The following is an 18190-nucleotide window of genomic DNA, read 5'->3' on the forward strand; positions in this document are numbered from 1 at the left end:
CCGCTCGATGTAAAACCTTATCATACGCCCTTGTCGGTAACATGTCCGCCTTTTAAGTAGTATCGGATTTACTGTCTAAAAAAACGCTTAGAAAACAATGGTAAAGTTCAATTCGCTTACAGTACATGTAGTAATTGTCAAGCACATATTAGTTACTTTTTCTTCGAACTAGAACAATCTATCTTTGTGGCTCAAGCGACAGCGTTTATTAGCACAGCGTTGTTCTTGCGGCCGGCTACTGTTGTACATGTAACATGTACGATTTGGCAGTACCAGATACCTCATAGAAACCCACTCAGATAACTTATTAATGTTAATACTTTTACAGCAAAACAATTGTAGTTATCATTTTAGTCATTGTAACTTGCAGTAACTACCGGGTACTGAGTACAGAGTATTACGTATATTAATAATAGAATGTCCTCAGCACCTTAATGATTTAAAAAAAAAGCGATAGCACTCGAATATTAAAAATAAAGCACTATTAGAAAAGGTATACAGTACTGTATGTCCTTAATACATGAATGCATATTTTGAACAATGTGATCCACATGAATTTACTGATTTACTGATGTACAGTACTTACTTTCCAGTTTGACTAATTGGAGCCGCCTCCAGCATTTGGGTAGTACTAGTAGTACCATTTTGGGTACATTTAGGTCTTTCTTCGAATGGAAGAGCTTCACAAGGCCGAGCAGGAACTCGCTGGGATCTGGCGCTATGTGTCCACGAACCTGTCCTTCCGCGGGCACGACACCTCAGCCCAGCAGCTTTTGACGTTCTCTAGCGAGGAGGAGCTGAGACTCGAGGAGAAAGTGAGCGAGGGCATTGCCGCATATCGCTGCGCGCTCTTGGACGCGCAAAACTGGATCCAAGAGCTGCAGGACGCCAAGGAGGCGGAGGAAGCAGCGGCGAAGATGGAAAAATACACCGTGCAGCTGCAAATCCACGTGGCCAGCTGCAGGAAGGCTCTCGTGGCCTATCGCCAGCGCGCCAAGATCGAGCGGCTCGAACAGCAGCGTCATAGCTTGCTGCCCCAGAGTCCACGGCAGGCAAAGGTCTCAGCCAGCACCAGCAGCAACTCAGGCTCGGCTGTGGATGTTACGGCGGCACTCAAGCGTACGAGGCAGGTCATGTCACAAGAAATTGAGCGTGTGAGCTCCGTGAGCAAAGTGCTGGACGACGGACGTTTGAGCCTTCGCAGTTCCCGCGAGGAATATGGCAGTGTGAATGCAGAGATCGTCGAAGTGCAAAAGAGACTCAAGACACTCGAATGGCAGGCCAAGCAGGACAAAATGTGGATCGGTGCAGGAGTCATGGTGCTGCTCTCGACTGTGTTGTTCATCGTGTACGAGCGAACGGGCCTCATTATTATTTAGAGTACAATGGCCTAGGTGGTTTGTTTACTAACGAGAATCAACAAGGGTTTACTATTATGGATTAATATGATTCCATCGTGATGAGGTGCTGGGACTCCCAGCGTGGGAGTATTACCTAGTAGGTAGCCTACATGTACACATAGAAGAGAAAAATGATCGAAGCTTTGACAAGGGCGAGGCACTATTATACTTACGTGAAGTGGCGTCAAAACTTGTCGATTCGGCTGGTGACCCTAATCTTGAGTATTTGAGGCTCATGCGGTGTTCAACCTTCAACAAGATCTCGTTGGTCTCTTCGTCTTCATCATGATGCACGTTGTGGCTGGTGGTCTATGCCATTTTGCAACTTGCTCTACATCGTCAAGAACCCCGACTTCAGAGAGCTTAACATGGCACCCGGCGCCGACAGTATGACGTGAAGCTTGTGGGCTTTGTGCGCAACAACCCCATGACCGACCGCTTCGACGTGCATAAGTTTCACCACATCAAGTTCTACTGCGCAGACGCCACCAATGCATCTCGCCGCTTCGCTTGGGGTCTAGGCATGGCCCAGATTGGCAAGTCCGACCAGTCCACGGGCAACCACGTGTCGGCCAGCTACGTCATTCAGAGCGGAGAAGTCAAACTGGTGTTCACGGCCCCGTACGCGCTCGAGACGGAGAAGGCGCCCGACGCCGTGAGTTCCATTTCTGGTTACGACCCGGAGTTCGCACAGATGTTCGTGATGAAGCACGGCCTGGCCGTGCGTGCCGTGGGAATTCTCGTCGGAGATGCTAAGGCCGCGTACGAACTTTCCGTGCAGAACGGTGGTGTGGGTGTGGTGGAACCCCAGACACTGACTGACAAAGAGTCGGGCAAGACGACAACCGTGTCGGAAGTGAAGCTTCGGGATAATCAACGCAGCACGGTGTCTGTCACACGAAACGCTCAGATTTTAGTTGAGGTTACGTTATGTTCGAGTCGACACCCAAAATGATCGATGCAAAAGTATTGTGCGCTCTAATCTAATTTTCCGATCGTGCACGCAATAATAGAGCAAATCTGTAATTGACTTGCTTTGGAAGAGAAGCGGATTAAGTACGAAATGTGATCACTTGAGTACGATCTGCGATGAGCAGTAAATTAAATGACTTTTAAAAAAAATTACGAAAAAAAATGTAAGCGAGTAAGTCACTGAATAAAACCAAAAACGCAAATTTGATCGGAATTCACAATATTGCAGCAATAATGTGCCGTTTGTGCAACTTGGCTTACAACCTAATTTTGATTAGTTATTATTCAAATGTATTCGTCTGATACATGTAGGCTATTATAGTTTTCACTGTGCTTTACAAAGCTTTTGTCGTTTATCACTGTCCCGCATCCGGGAATGAGGGGGTCGTTCCAGGCGTCGTACCGCAGGCAGGGATGACTCCAGGTCATGTGGCTACTCCTCGTCGTGCTGTCCCGTCAGGATGGTACCCTCTGGACTCGTCAGCTCGCGTACCCCCTGCCGAGAGCTTTAGAGTTGCTCTCTATAGTGGCCTTGGAACGCTGAGGCTGTTCGACGTGGGACTAAGGTGCCTCGCGCAATCGAGCCCCCTTCCCAGAGCCCCCTGTTGTCCTACGAGGGCAGATATCATGTGAGCGAACTCGTCCTTCTAGTGGAAAAGAAGCGGTGTCACGTATGTGAGGAAGGGAAGGTGTTAGGCCTCTCTTCTATTTAGCTCTTAGTCTTAGTTTCCCAACTTCTACTCAAGTGGAAGTCGAATCAATAAAGTAACTTATATTTTAAATGCTCTTGCCTACCGTTATTACCACTGAACGAGACCGTACTCCCTGAACAGCCGCGGACTACCCGGCCCCAGGAGGTGGAGGTATACGACATTTGGTTGATAAGCAGAGTAGTCTGCTCGCTAGAGAAGGTCTCGATTCAAGTGAAGACTCGCAGAGAATGCAAAACGGAAACAACAACACGGAGGAGATGGCGTCTACTGACACCGGAGAAGACGCGGACAACACCTCTAAAAATGGAGAAGGTCAACAAGGGACGAGGACGAAACCTAATTTGTCGACTACGCAAGGCCTTCAAAATGTGCAAACATCGTGGATCAAGCTGCCCATCGACTTGGGGGAGATCAGCTCGAGTACTGGAGCTGATCCGCCCGCGGACGCTTCGGGCTCCGGGGCGACTTCGACCACTACTACGCAATAGTTGGGTCCAATGTTAACACTGGACGGCGGTGGCGGTCAAAGTATGGTGCAAGGATAGCTCAACTCCCTTGAGTAATTGAGATCAATACCCCCCCCCCCCCGGAGATAGCTGCTGCTAAGCTGCTGCTATGGAAAGAGCAGATGGGAACGGGAACTTGGTGACTCCCCCGTTAACGGCTCGGGTGAGGACTACGATCCCTTCGTATCAAGGTTACACTATCCGGACCCCGGCAACATCGTATGGGCAAGATTTCAACCCGTTCTTCTCTCTACCTACGGTCCCTGAGAACAGTATAAGTACTTTCCCTGCGAGTGTTCCTCTGGGCGCGGCTAACGCCTCTTCGTAGAACGTCCAGCCAGCTAGTAGCCTACAAGGCGGGATTGGGAACGCTCAAGCTGCGACTGCCCAAGCGTCGCAAAGTGCTTCTACCCAGGCGTCCATTCTGCTTACTCGAGCCACGACTCAGGTTCAAGGGCCTCGAGCTTCGACGGTGAGCGCGAACGTCTACGGAGCCGGCCAGACAGGAGCTACCGGAGCTTCTGGAGGAGGCGGAGGGACTACTGCTTCAACCGGAACCCATCAGAGCCTCGCGTATGGTAGCTATGGAAGTTAGCCTCTACTACGCTTTCCCGATGTACAGTAACGCTTTTTCAACGACCAGTGGTCAGTATGGGATGCCTACTAGCATCAGAACGCTATCCGTATGATCCAACCTCTACTCAGAGGGGGCATCTGTGGAAAATACTCGATCATTCTGGGAGGCCTTCGAATGTGCGACTATCGGACTGGGTGAGCCGCTCCGAATTCGTGCTTTCCGTGAATGCCTAAAGGTCAGAGCCAGAGAAGACTGGTGGACGTACCTGCGCATTCATAGCTTTGAGGCCTTGGGGACTCGGTTCCACAACCAGTTCATCAGTCAAACCCCGTTGCAATTGATCGTGAACATCAAGAACACTAAGCGACCCCGGGGGATGTCCGCTGAAGTGTGGGGTGACATGATTTCAAGCCTCTGCGATGATGCCCAGTGCTACGTCCTCAACTGCATTACCAATATTTCTTGTCGGGACTCCAGAACCGGGATTGGAAAAACGCTCTCGCTACGACCATGATCGACACAAACTCTGCGGCAGTGGCCATGTTACTCCTCACGAACATGCACCGTTCAGTCGAGGACGACTCCGAGTTCGATAATGCCTCTTCCCTAGGACTTACCATGAGAAGGCTGTCCTCGGACGCATGATGAACATGATGCAGCAGATCCAGAATCTACGTGCTCAGCAACAGAGCAGCAGCAGCTACAACAGCAGCAGCAGTTGATGGAGCGTCCTATGGCTGCCACCTTTGCTACTCCTGCGATGAATTTGGCTGCGGCGTACACTCCTCCCGAGCAGAACACCTCTCAGCAATTTCAACTCAATGGAGCGTTTCCCGTCACGCCTCTAAGGGGTATTCACGTAGGACCTGACATGCACACTCGCGATGGTCATATCGTGTGTGGCTGTGGTCATGTAGTGGGATTCACTGTCGCCACCTGAACTCACTGCAAGGAAGAGGGTTACATCGGTGCTGAATGTGAGGGTGTTCCTGCCGGCGGGGTTCAGGAACGACCAGCAGAGGAACGGTCGCAGGTACTTCTTGTGTGATGAATAGTCACATGCTTTCTTAGTATCCTCTGAAGGCGTCCCTGAAGCGACACGGTGTTCCAACGGCGACAGCGTTGACACCCGTTCAGGGACACGCCCAACCAGCAGTGATGGGCGCGAGAGGGGGGAAGGGAGTGTCGCTCCTTCCTCTTGTCTATGGAACGACACGAATGGGAACACTTTGAACTCCGCGGAGGGGTCGACCGAGAGGTATGACGTGTGTCCTGTTGTGGGTGGGATAAGTTCCGCCATGCTGGAAAGCTGTGAATCGACTGTGAATGAAGAGTGCACGACTAGAGCTGAGGATCAACCGAACCGCTTATGAATAACGGAGGTGCCGGGCTCGTGTGGATCGGTGTGTCGGTGGTCAATTATGTGGTCGGCGTTTGGAGGATGAAACAAGAAACGTTTGTGGCTGATGGAGTCTCTGGGCCCGTATGGATCGGTTCCCCAGTAGCCCCGAACATTGACGAGCGTTGGTGTGCGAACGAATGAGTACTTACAAGAGAAGACCACGAAAACGAGAGAGGAATAGTGAGAGAAGAACTTATCAAGGAAGGAGAAACGGAGAGACCGTGGTCTCAAGCATACTCGGTGGAACGAGATTACCCGATGACGCCAGCCAACTACAAGAATGTAGTTTCGAGTGTGCTAGAGCTTGACGAGATAAGTGGTGAGTCCGAAGATCACCTACAACAAAATAAATTACCCCAAGATGTGCTAGAGGAGCTCGAACCACCGTCCCGAGAAGATTGTGGAACTGCGGAAGGAAGTGTCCCGATCTCGGAGACGGAACCCGAAGAGACGGAAGACGTGACCATTTCTGAAAAAGGTGCCACCGCCGAAGGAAACACAGAGGAAGTCACCCTTCCTGATCCCTTAATGGATTAACTAAAAAAGGAGCCTTCGTTCTCGAAAGTGTTCTTCGAGGGGGAACTGAACGCTTTAGAAGTCGGAAGGAAATCTGAACTGGCCGAAGAGAAGGAAGAATACGACGAGAAACTCGAAGATCGACTGCTCCCTCTTGATGAGGTAGTAATAAAGCGTCGATTGTCCGAAAACGCTGAGCAGTCGTAGGAGTTATCTCTAGCCGACTTGAGTGTTCTACTCGACACCCCCGAGGAAAAACTAGGGAGGACTCGAGAGTCTTCCCCAGGGCGACTGTGCACGCCTGAATACTGGTTGGGGTGGCACCAATAGACGCTAGCCTCGTCTAATGAAGCAAGGCGCGCCAACCGTAACTTCAAAGAAGAACCGCCAGTTCTGATCAACACCGTGACCTCGTGTGACTCGGATTACGGAGACGAATGGGCGAAACTTCGACGAAGCGGTTCTCATGGAAGGACGCACTTATGAAGGCAGTACACTTCCTGGAGTTAAAGATACCTCCTCGTACAGTGGAGGTGTGTCCTGTGGACCCCTCGGTGTGGTAGACAACATTGCTCTGGCTCCGGAAGGCTCGCCAAAAAGACCTTCCGACCACAGCAGGGCCAAGTACAGCTTGCTTGTTTCCCGAGGGATCGTCCCGGAACCCTGGCGTGCGGTGGTATGTCGAGCTGTGTACTTCCTCGTGAAAGCAGAAGCATCTTACAATGGCGACCTGTGTAAAGGGTGTGACGACGAAGGGTTGCGAGTGGAAGAGTTAAAGGACGATTCTCCGCTCCCTCCTGGGACCCTGAGCCTCCTAGCCAGGACCAGTGAACGATTTGAGCGTACCGTCGAACCCTCCGATACTCGGCTGAGAGAGCTGTTGACAAAGGAGATTGCAGAGCTACGAGAAGAACGCTTATAAGCTACGCTTAAAGATCCTCGAGAGGAGCTCGCCTTGCCGTTGGAGGAATCACAGCCCCCAGCCTCCTCCTAAATGTAAGCGGGTCAGTTTAGACTGTTCATCTCGGTTTAACGCCCGTACAGAAGCCATGGGCGCTAACGGCTCCTCTCGATACATGGAGAACGAACTGAACGGCTATGTGAACATCGTCACAGACGCGCCCGAGTCTGGACGACAACCCGGTCTAGAAAAAGTGCCGAGACCTACCGGGAACAGTTCGGCTGAAGAGGGAGACGAGGTCGTCCCTAACGGCAAGAAGGTGATCGGATCGGTGGGAGGTGTGGAAGCTCTGTCTTGGGGGGCTATTGAGAATCTCCCTGTGGAACCACTCATTGGCTCTGGGGTCGTAGCATGCATAGTGCACAGGCGTGTTCTGAAGCGCCTCGGTCTAGCTAACACCTCTCTGCTGCCCTACGCTGGTTGTCTGAACGGAGTGTCCGGACCAACGCTTGTTATCGAAGGAGTTATCAACTTGCCGGTGACTTTGGGGTCTGTCGAGAGGAGAATACCTTTTGCCGTCGTACATAAACTACACGTCGACGCTATCCTAGACACCAATGCACTCAAAGACTTCAGAGCAGCGGTGGTCCTAGTTGAAAGACACGGGCGAGGTGTTCCCCATCGAATCCCCTCGAGTGGAGGAGTCTTACATGTCTCAAATTTCGTTTACAGCCAAGATCCGTCCTGGAGGACACGCTCACGTGGTAGCTGACGTTCAGGATCAAGTGGTTAGCGAAACCACCGTTCTCGTGGAAGGACTCGCAGTGATAGATGACTCAGTTAGAGTCGCTAGATCTCTGTGTACGGTACATAACGACCAAGTGATCGTGGAAGTGTGCAACCTCTCTATCGAGGACGCGGTCATCAAGAGGGGTTCACAATTGGCTGGTATTACAGTGATCCCCGAAACAGCGTTTCAAATAGTCTTCACCACAGTCGACGGCAAGACCGTTTCGGAATTGCGCGATATCGTTTTGCGCTTTCGTCACATACCAACGCGGAAATACGTAGCGAATATGGGCTTCCCACTCTTCAATTGTGAAAATTTCAGCAATAGCCTTCTTCGACTGATAGTGCTCGTTCGGACAGTGGCTGCATTCTATTTTGAATGCCATTGTAGCTATAGTCTTCGTCAAATCGCTTCATGAAACGTTGCAGATTTGGAACTGTCGAAACCATTCCTTGCACCAACTTAGCAGCCTTTTCCTTTCCACGAGTCATTCTGCTCTTCTTGACGGGTACTTTCTGCTACTTTCTCACCTTTGGGCGACCTCGGCTCTTGGAGCTTTTGGTTAGAGTGAACGACGAATGGCGAGGTGAATCCGATCCTTCACTCGCTGAACTTGTGGGCACGTCGGTGATGAAATTGGCGGCATCTGCAGGGACTTTAGCATCTTCTTCAGTACTTTTAGTCACTTCATCTGCAGTACCTGTATCCACTTCTGCCGTACAAGCGGCACACACAGGTACCCCATCAGTAACTCCGGTACCTAAATGTACTCCTTTGGGAACCCCGGTGTCTGTATGCACTCCCTCGATACGTATAGCCGTTTGAGCTTCGTTTGGTATCGTCGCAGTAGCAGCCGACCAGTTACGCTGGGAATCATGCAGTGCGGGTAGTGTCTTCGGCAATTTCATTGCCCGAACCGTCTTCATCTCGCTCATCGGACTCTCCCTCTCTCAGTATCGGAGTATCGCAACATTCGGAGACTGGTCAGCCGTAATGATAGCCACATGATCACTACCTGTCGGCTGGAACGTTTCCATCAGCGATTTATCACGGCCCATGCATGGCGCAATACCATCCTTAAGAATCTCCTCAAACCTGTCCAAAGCCGCCATCATTGCATTGAAGACAGTAGCTCCATTCCTGCTCATGATGTCCGCGATCTGTTTGCCTCGTCGACAGGCTGTGGTATACTTGGGTGTACCGCTGAGGACATCGTGTCTGCTCGCTCATCATTGAGTCACGAACTTGAAAGAATTTTCGAGCCACTTGATCTTCGGGGGCATCTTCCTCTTCGGCGGGTTGATTCATCTTGCATGACAGCCTTCATCGAGGCGCGATGTGACGAATCGAGTAGAAATTTTTCGTTGATCAATCTCCAATACATCACGTGTCGACAGGGAAGACGAGTGGTTCGCATAAACACACAGGAGTACCGGTATTTCTGGGGTAGCATTAATGACAAGCATTACAGTAGTATTAGTCAGCGTCTTCGATTTAACAGTGAGCACTTTAGCACGTACCTATGTATCGATGTGATAGCTGCGCCCGTCACCGGCCGACACGACGAACATGTTTGACGTGGCTCACTGACATCGTAGCGCGTTGCTCGGTCCTTTGCCATCCAGTACTGTGTTTCGATATGGCGATAAGCATGCGTGCTGACCTCACGGGATAGTCGACCTAGCTCCTTGTCAGCACCTTCATATTGCATGTACCCCCCCCCCCCAGCGGTGATCCTCTAGCTGTATTCCATCTCGGCTAACGCCTGCAGAAAGATAAGCGTATCGACACAGTCATCAAGAGACATTTCTGGTTTCAATATCTCTTTGATGTGATCCCACGAAGTCTCGAGCCTAGCCGCATAGATCAGACACATGTCACAATTTATTGTAGCATTGGCACTGATAGCTCGCACGCTTACCGATTGTTGGTGTGATTTCCAAAATGTGGCACGTCGGAACGAGCGTACAGGGCCCAACGCTCCTTTTGCTGATCCCCGTTTTTAATGAAGTACCGGAGAAATGGGTGCTTCGGCTCTGGAATGCCGTCGTCTGAGTGCAGGTGAACGTTATCCAGCAGAAAATAGAGGTACTTGAGGTACTTCGTGTTCTCTCCAGCTGTCGACGATGCTCTCATCATGTCAACCGCGTCTTCAACTTGATCCTTATCAAAGCTGCTTGGTCCGCCGTATACACTCTTGGCCAATTCCGTGCGGATGTACTTCTCCAGATGGAAATGACAGAGAATGGCCTTGGCCTGAGGAAAATGCGACTCCAGCAAACTCAACTCACCCATATCTTTGTCGATCATGATCACGCGAATTTTATCACACGAAAGATTCGAAAACTTGAACGCATCGATGCAATCCGTCAGACACTCCGCGATCTCGTTTTCCATCAAACTATGCTGTACATATCAAAGCAAACTGTGCTGTTAGTAAACGAATTGATCATGGAAGTACGTACATGTACGCATCAATTACAAATGGCATCTAAATGTGCCTACAGGCACCAGCACTTACATGCCCGTACACATCATGTATCATTAACGAGAAGAGCTTGTAACTGGAGTCGTTCGTGTCGTGGGTCGCGTCCACCAACATAGCCTCGGGGAAAGCCTTGAACCACCTCCGCATTTGGCGTGTCGGCAGCGTGATTGTTGCGCCAACGCCCAGTCATCAACGTAAACAGAAGCTCGGTTCCCGCGGCACTTGCAGAATCCCCGCAGTAGCATTTCCAGACGCTGCTCCATGGTTTCGCATCCTCGTCGCTTTTCTCCCATCCTCGCGACCATGTTGTAAACATCACAAAGGGTAACATTCTTGACTACATAGCAAAAATCGAGCGCATACGATAAGAAAATAATCGCTATCAATAAACAGGTCGAAGTACTGCACCGGTTTTGGCTCGAATAAACTACACGATTCGCTTAGGCTTGGATCCCGCGGACTGCAGCACGTCCACAAAAGCAAGAAGCTCAGGATCGTCGACTCTCCGCGTCGACGGATGGTTGTCGTAGGCTGCGACATCAACCCGATGGTCGAGCAGCCTGTGATACGAACCATGAACCCTTGCATCTCTTTCTATGTCACGGCGGTCTTGACGTCAGCTTTGCACTGCGTCGACTTGTTGAATATACGCTTGCGCTGGCCGGTGCTCCGACTCTTGCGACACCATCCGTGGGTACAAATGCGTTTCACCCAAAAGGTCTTAAACTCCTCCGGGATTAGCTCGGCGACGAATCAGTCCCAGCTTGTGCCTTGATTTCTGATGTGGAGCTGCGCAGTCGAAAGAGCTGATGTGTGTCCGCCTGGTGCACCTTCATGTACTCGTAGAAGGCGTTTCAGTCTCCGAGCCATTCCTTGGTCGGCGAGCTTTTCCAAACGCCGATCGACGGTACGTGTGTTTCTGGATCTCTCGCACTCATGGTCCTAAAACGGTCAGTTCACCAACAGGCTAAAGCTCTACATACACCTAACAAGCACTTGCCACCGCACGTACGTCGATATTAGCTAGGTCAGCCCACGCCGTCGCTTTAGATCCAAATGCGAAGAACTTCAAATGAGGGCCAGTGAATCTTCGGAGGACGGGAGAAAGGGGGAGAGGGAGTGTCACGTTTCTGATTGTTGAAAATGTTGAAAACACTTGAAAGATATCGAAGTGATTTACGCAGGACGAACCGTATCATCTCATTTAAATATGATCTCACTCTGTGTCTGCAGTCAGTCTGTCAGTCTCAGAAAGAACTGCTTCGTACTTTACTGGATCATTATTAGAAATATTGCTTACCCACCTTTAGAGAACGTTTCACTCAAACTACAGAAATGGAGCGCTCGGCAACAGGGCGGAAGCAAACAGAGCAAGAGGGGTCACCCTGTAAGACCTTGCTGCAATAGCTACAGGATGACGCCTTCAGATAGTTCCCTCTCCTTTCTTCCGTAATTAGTATACCATGGGTCCCAGTCTTCTCGGATAGTTTTCACTATGTCTTCTCGGATAGTTTTCACTATGTCCTCTCGGATAGTTTTCTCTATGTCTTCTCCTAGTAGCACAATGGCATGTGTGTATGCAGCAGCTTTTCTATCAGGACCTTTCATACTATATTGCTTTGGCTTCGTGCCCTGTGAGCCCCCACTTGACCGCGCGGCCATGGCGAGTACAGAAATGCGATGTCGATGTGACCGTAAGTTGAGATCTGATGTAGCAGTTGTAATTCGTCCTGGCCTCCACCCTAAAAATAAATAATTAATTATGACCACCGAAAACAAATTATGGGGGGACACTAAGCGCTTCAAACTTGGCCCGAATTGAGTTTTCATTTTTTTACCTTGAAAATCCACATTAAATGTGTCAAAAAAGCTTGTCAAACCCGAAAGTATTCGATTTTTTCTAACATTAAAAAAGGCCGATGCTACAGTCCATGCGTCGACTCAGTTTATTTTCCATGTAATACTCCATGTAATGTCCATGTGTCGAAATAAATTACTTACCACTGTTTTTAAAATCCATAGTGAATGGAAGTTGTTAGACCTTCGCAAACGAAAGTCCTCTGACATCTCTCGTACATACCGGTATACAGAAGTCAGGAGGTCAACCATACGCATGAACATTAGGCGGGTCGATTCCAGTTTCAATAGAAATGAGATTGTATTAGTTGCATTATGGCTTGCTACCGTGAAGCACGAAGTGAAGGATGCGGAAGCGTAACAGCGTTAGACCAATCGGAGTTACGTCCAGCGACACACTCTTGTCTACATATCGCCAAAACCTCAACATTACGTAGAATCCGCAGTTGTATCCGTCTGTCTGGATCGGTCCATTGACGGACACAACTTTGAAGTCGTCGCTGAGCGTAGTAGCCAGATCCCACGACATGCGGTCCAGTACGTCCTTGTACGTCTTCAGGTTCATTGAGTCGTAGTACAGGACATTGTTCTGCTTGCCATCCACGATCATTGCACACCAATGCATGTTCCCAAAATTTACAGGAATGAGCAGTACATCCGCTTTAGTGAGTAGTTCCTGAACCTTTGTCTTCATTTTTTCACTCATAGATTTCTTCTTCTTTGACGCCGAGGCTGCCTCGACACCGACGATGCGAACGCTGGTGCCCGTCCTGTACAATCTCGCGCAAAAAGCCAAAATCAGCGCATCATTAGCCCATTGGGGCGGCTTGAGACGGTACAGCATCGCGTAGTGGTAATCGTTGCCGTCAATTGGGATGGTATCTTGGGGATAGGCGCGAGCAATGGCCTCTGCCATGCTCTGAAGTGTCGATTGTTGTGCTGCTGGTATGGCGCTGGCTGCATCCTGTGTTAACCATTTGGTAAACGCCATTCCATCATCACACGAACGCTTCATGTTTGCTAAGTATGCCATGGCCTCAATCTGTTCGCGTGAAAATGTTCCGATACCCGCGATGTAGACACACTCGATCTCCGGGTTTTGTCCGTTGCTGTCCATGATTTGTCCAGGTATTGTAGATGTTTCTTCGTCTTTTTGTGTAGTTTGACTCTGGGTGAGTACATCGATGGCTGTTTCATTGGTGTTGCTCACAGGCAGCACGGCAACGCACTTGTCCAGCAGTTTGGGTGGAAGTAGGTAGAACGCGTTTTCATTTAGCACAGGCACACTCTCTCTAGTGTACTTGGGTTTCTTGCTACCCGCGTTGTTGTACTTGGTTTGGAGTGGCAGAACACGACGTAGAGTGTCTTGAAGTGGAGGCTTCTCAAGTTGAAGACTGCGCGCAAGTTGTATTAATGTCACCTCTCCAAGAATTCTTCTATGGGCTTCTGACTCGTTAAACAACGCTCGTTTCTTCTTGTCGTCTGCTTCTCTCTCCTTTCTGTTCAACCGGGGCCTACCAGACTTCGCAGCTTTGGGGTTCAGACGGATGCGCAATCCACTATCAGTATTTTTCTCTTCGTTGTCATCAGGAGTGGTCTCAAGCGCAAGCTGCTCCATTTCGGGCTTGGTTCCGGCTCGATTTCGGCTGGTTGTCACTGGAGAGGTCACTTCATCTGTTTCTGTTTCTTCTCTCGTGACTGGAACCTTCGTTTTTTCAACCTTTACACGTTTGCGCTGCCTAATGTTCCTCCATTGTTGCACGACGAAGTCTAAATGCTCACGGTACTCGTCGTCATCAGAGATATCGGCTAGCTCACTGCATATAGCCTGGAACGCGCTGACTGCCTCCTTGTACTTAACATTAGCGTCAAGCACCTTGTGTTTCGCCTCCCCTGGTTTAAACTCATTAAGCACAAAAGGCCGCGGAGTCATCGGTTGTTCAGCAGGATGTAACCATCTAAATGAATGACATGTCAGACCCTCAGTACAACATCAATATTGGATATTACATGGACAACTCACGGCTTATACGTGGATAAATTGTGAGTTAACCCACCTTTCATCGATGCAACTCAGCGGTATTACGCTTCCTGGGGCGTTACTCCACTTCCGAAACGCGATCGCGTGTTGACAAGGCAGACGCATTGCAGAAGCAAACGAGCAAGTGCAGCTCCACGTTTTCAAATCCACAGCATGCGTCTTGTGTTTACCCGTCACCTCCACGAAGCCTGGATTTGACTTTAAGTCGAAATTGAACTTGTCGACCTTCGAACATGCCATTACGTACTCCTTCTCCACGTGTGTTGCTACGAAATGCGTCGTAAAGCGCAAAACTTGGCACATCTCCTCGTCGTAGTTGCGGTTGACACGTAACCCGATCCTAGTCTTGTCGAACACGTATTCACTGGAAGTCCTGGCATCAGCACCCACAAGGGCCTTCACGGTGTCCGTCATGGTCATGTTGGAGTTTACCCCGTCCTTAAAATGCCCAAACCAATTCTCTAAATGGTTGTTCGTGTGGACGCGCAAATGTGCCAACCGTGAGCGTTGGTACATGACCCACATCTCCGTACAAGTGTTCCAGTTTTCATCCATGTAGTTGTAAAATGCCATATATCCAGTCCTAGTGCAAAGTGCCTTCATGGAGGTCCAATTGGTCTCGTAGATCTCTGAACTTAAGGCATATACCATGTTGTGGACTAATGCGTCGATGGCGTCGTGATCGTCCGACGAAAGTTTACCATATACTGGCTTCCTGGACGCTGTGCGGAGATATTTGATGACGTGAAAGACGCAAATCAACACGCGCGACTTAGGGAAGTACCGACGCAACACGCGGATCTCATTCAGATCTTTGTCGACCATTATAACTTGAACCTTGTCGCCAATCTTATCGTCGATCCGAAATAGATGATCCAGCGCTCCGGACATCTGCCAATCGGCGTTTCGTTCGAGCAAAGACTGTTGTACAGGCTGCCCACGCCCATTGTCGTCTATCATCATGAAGGTACAAAGCTGGTAGTTGTATCTAATGCACATTACATGGACAAGAATCGCACAATACATCGGCATGACATTAAAATAAGCATGGACAATACATGGACAAATAATTGCACAATACATGGGAGGACTTACCGATTCGTTTTGTGGGTACAGACCACAAGCAAAAGCTCTGGAAACCTAGTAACCATGTCGCGCATATGTCTGAAAGTCATACTGATCACACCAGAGTGTCCCGCATCAGTTTCGTCCACCGTGACTACGTTACCGTCAATAGCTGCGAATTCCGCGAGAGTTGCGGCGCAAGCGTCGTCGTCATTCAACCCTCCTCTTATCTCTGCTTTAACACGTTGCACAATGTTGTCCACATCCTTCTTGACGAGGTTCTCGCCTCTCCCCAGGAAGATACTCAATAGATGCGTGCGCGCTTTTCTACCGTACATCACCATGCTGTCACAGCATCCTTCGTGTCCGTGTCGTCCAACCTACGGTTCTCGCGTACGTCTTGAAACTGCGCTGTCCCCACCGCATGGTTGTGCTGGTACACACCGTTCTTCACGCGAAGGCAGCATAAGCCGTCAACTTGCACGAGCTGCACCACAAATCGAAATGGACAACCGCATCCTCGGACGAAGTGCTTGGTTCGCAATCCGCTGCTCCTGTCTTTTGCTGGCCAGCCATGTGTGCAGATGTATGTGCGTTGGTAAGCACCCCACGTCTCTGGTACGTACGGAACATCCATTCCCTGCTTTGCTGCCGCTGTTTGACCCAGCCGCTTGTTTCTCAATACGCAACTAAGCGTTGACTGGATGCGGATGACCTGGCGGGACTTTACCGAGTAAGCCTTCAAATACTCATTCCACGCCGACCAGCTCGGATACGTCACGTCTGCGGGGCCCTCCACAAGGGAGGGAGAGTCTACGACCTGGACAATACATGGACGCTTGAAATCGTCCGTGTCAGGCGAGGCGTCGTCCGAGTTTGCAGCCGCGCCGGAGGCTGCGGAAGCCGTGGTGTCGATATCTGAAGAGGAGTCGGACGATCCACCCTGTATTTACAAATAGATAACGCACGGTTAGAAACACGTTCACAGAGACCACAAACAGCAAGATAACGCACCTCAGACGTCGCGGAAGCGGGTAGACTGAGCGACATGGCCGGCGATTGCAGCAGCGGTTGATCTCGTGACGTAGGCTGTGGCGTGCAGGTAACGGAGCGGCGGCGGCGGCAATGCTCGAAGGGGGGCGAGTTTGGGTTTGAAAAGCAAATGAAAGGCTGGTGTGATTAGTAAAACTACCGGTATACAGTATTGTACCGGTATTAACTAGATAGATCACATCGTGGACAATACACGGATGAGAGATTGCACTCAACGACTGGGTTGTTTTTATAAATTACCGAATGAAAATATTTTACATCATGGACATTACATGGAGTATTACATGGAAAATAAGCGGATTTGACGCATGGACTGTAGCATTTCCGTTTTTAAAATGGCTACGAATGGATTTTCAAATCTGGCGGGAAGATGGATACACACTAAATCCCTGCTTTTCCACCTTAAAACAATTAGAAACCTTACAAAATAAGTTTCGTTTTTCGCAATCAGCACCTTTACTGTACAGTCGTGCACCTCTAATTCGGCAGGGCGGACCATATCAACAGTGCCAGGGCATAAGTGCACAACATAAAGCAAAAAACAAACGCAAATCCAGTGCACTGATGTTTTATTCGTTAATTAAATACCAAATATACGCCAATCTTCTGCATAATCTTGACGTCAGACGCGCGAATCGCGGGCGCGCAAGAGCGCTTCCGGTCGCTATAGGCGTCCGGCAAGGCGGCAACTTCCGCGGACAGCTTAAGAATACTCTGGACGGTAGTGCGCTTTACTGCTTGGGGCCCCCAAGTTGGGGGGTCTTATAGCGCTCCGTTGCCCAACGAGCAAGCTCGGAGTGAGAGCATGCAGGATCTGACTTGTGCTTCTCGCACAAAGACTGCTTTTGTGTGACATGTAGGAGGAAGGGCGATGTCCCATTGTATTTGGCGGTAAAAAACAAAGTGTGTGTTTGCGGCGTGTCATCCCTCGCCGAGGAGGGGAAAACCGTTGAGGTTAATTGCTAGGGTGGTGATGGGCAAAGGTAATTGCGCATCCGATTCACGTAATCATAAAATCTGGCAGGGTATCGACTGATACCGGTGCCGAATTGGAGGTGCATGACTGTAATTGCCAATTTCTTTTTCTCATCGTGGTAGCAAAAAAGACTGCCAGATCAAATAAAAATGGGTCCGAGTTCATCTGATTTATTCCGCATTGCATTGGGAGCCCAGCACCACTACCCGTTGCACCTTGGTCATGCGCTGCCTCTCGTGCTTCTACAAGTGCTTCGGGCGCGACGACTCGCTGGCCACGCCCAAGGGCGATGTGCCCACCGACACAGCCACCACCGTCGTAGAAGAAACGTCTGTCGCTGCCTCACCCAGAGGCAAAGGCAAAGTGACAGACTCGTACACCTTGGGCAAAGTCATCGGCTCCGGGTCCTACTCGGTCGTGCGTGAGAGTGTTCACAAGAAAAGCAAGCACAAATTCGCCATCAAGTGCATCAAACGCTCGGAACTCTCAACCGAGGACGACGAAGCCATTCAGTTCGAGGTTTCCATCCTGCAACAGATGAAGCATCCGCACATTATGACTCTTGAGGAGTTTTTCGTCGAGCCCGACTACTACTACCTCGTTACGGAGTTCGTCGGAGGCGGCGAACTCTTCGACCGCATCGTGGAGAAAACGTTTTACACGGAAAAAGAGGCGCGCGACCTCGTCAAGATTCTCATCGACGCCATCAAGTATTGCCACGACCAAAACGTCGTGCACCGAGACCTCAAACCGGAGAACCTACTGCTTATGTCAGCAGATGACGACGCCAGTATCAAACTCGCCGACTTTGGCTTCGCGAAAACTGTGACCAAAGACAATTCTGGCCTTGTGACCACGTGTGGCACACCCGGATATGTGGCTCCAGAGATCTTGGAAGGCGCGTCGTACGGGAAACCCGTTGATATCTGGAGT

The 18190-nt window shown here is 50.0% G+C and overlaps 3 protein-coding genes across 3 annotated transcripts in view; all 3 read left to right on the forward strand.

Moving 5' to 3' along the window:
* Window positions 1-671: 671 nt before the first annotated feature.
* On the forward strand, window positions 672-1379 carry PITG_19901 (uncharacterized protein; the record flags this gene model as incomplete). The annotated part of the gene is made up of 1 exon (XM_002895621.1): window positions 672-1379. One exon carries the CDS (start codon window positions 672-674, stop codon window positions 1377-1379), a length of 708 nt encoding a protein of 235 aa, XP_002895667.1.
* Window positions 1380-1795: 416 nt separating this feature from the next.
* On the forward strand, window positions 1796-2355 carry PITG_19902 (4-hydroxyphenylpyruvate dioxygenase, putative; the record flags this gene model as incomplete). Its single annotated transcript, XM_002895622.1, has 1 exon — window positions 1796-2355. One exon carries the CDS (start codon window positions 1828-1830, stop codon window positions 2353-2355), a length of 528 nt encoding a protein of 175 aa, XP_002895668.1.
* A 15056-nt stretch (window positions 2356-17411) lies between these two features.
* The window catches only part of PITG_19905 (calcium/calmodulin dependent protein kinase, putative), a gene marked incomplete at both ends in the record, with an annotated part of 945 nt that continues 166 nt past the window's right edge, over window positions 17412-18190 (forward strand). Inside the window, one exon of the mRNA XM_002895623.1 lies at window positions 17412-18190. Coding sequence (XP_002895669.1) covers window positions 17480-18190 — 711 coding nt within the window.

This window comes from Phytophthora infestans, genomic scaffold (assembly GCF_000142945.1).
Source record: "Phytophthora infestans T30-4 supercont1.147 genomic scaffold, whole genome shotgun sequence".
NCBI classification, from domain to species: domain Eukaryota; phylum Oomycota; class Peronosporomycetes; order Peronosporales; family Peronosporaceae; genus Phytophthora; species Phytophthora infestans.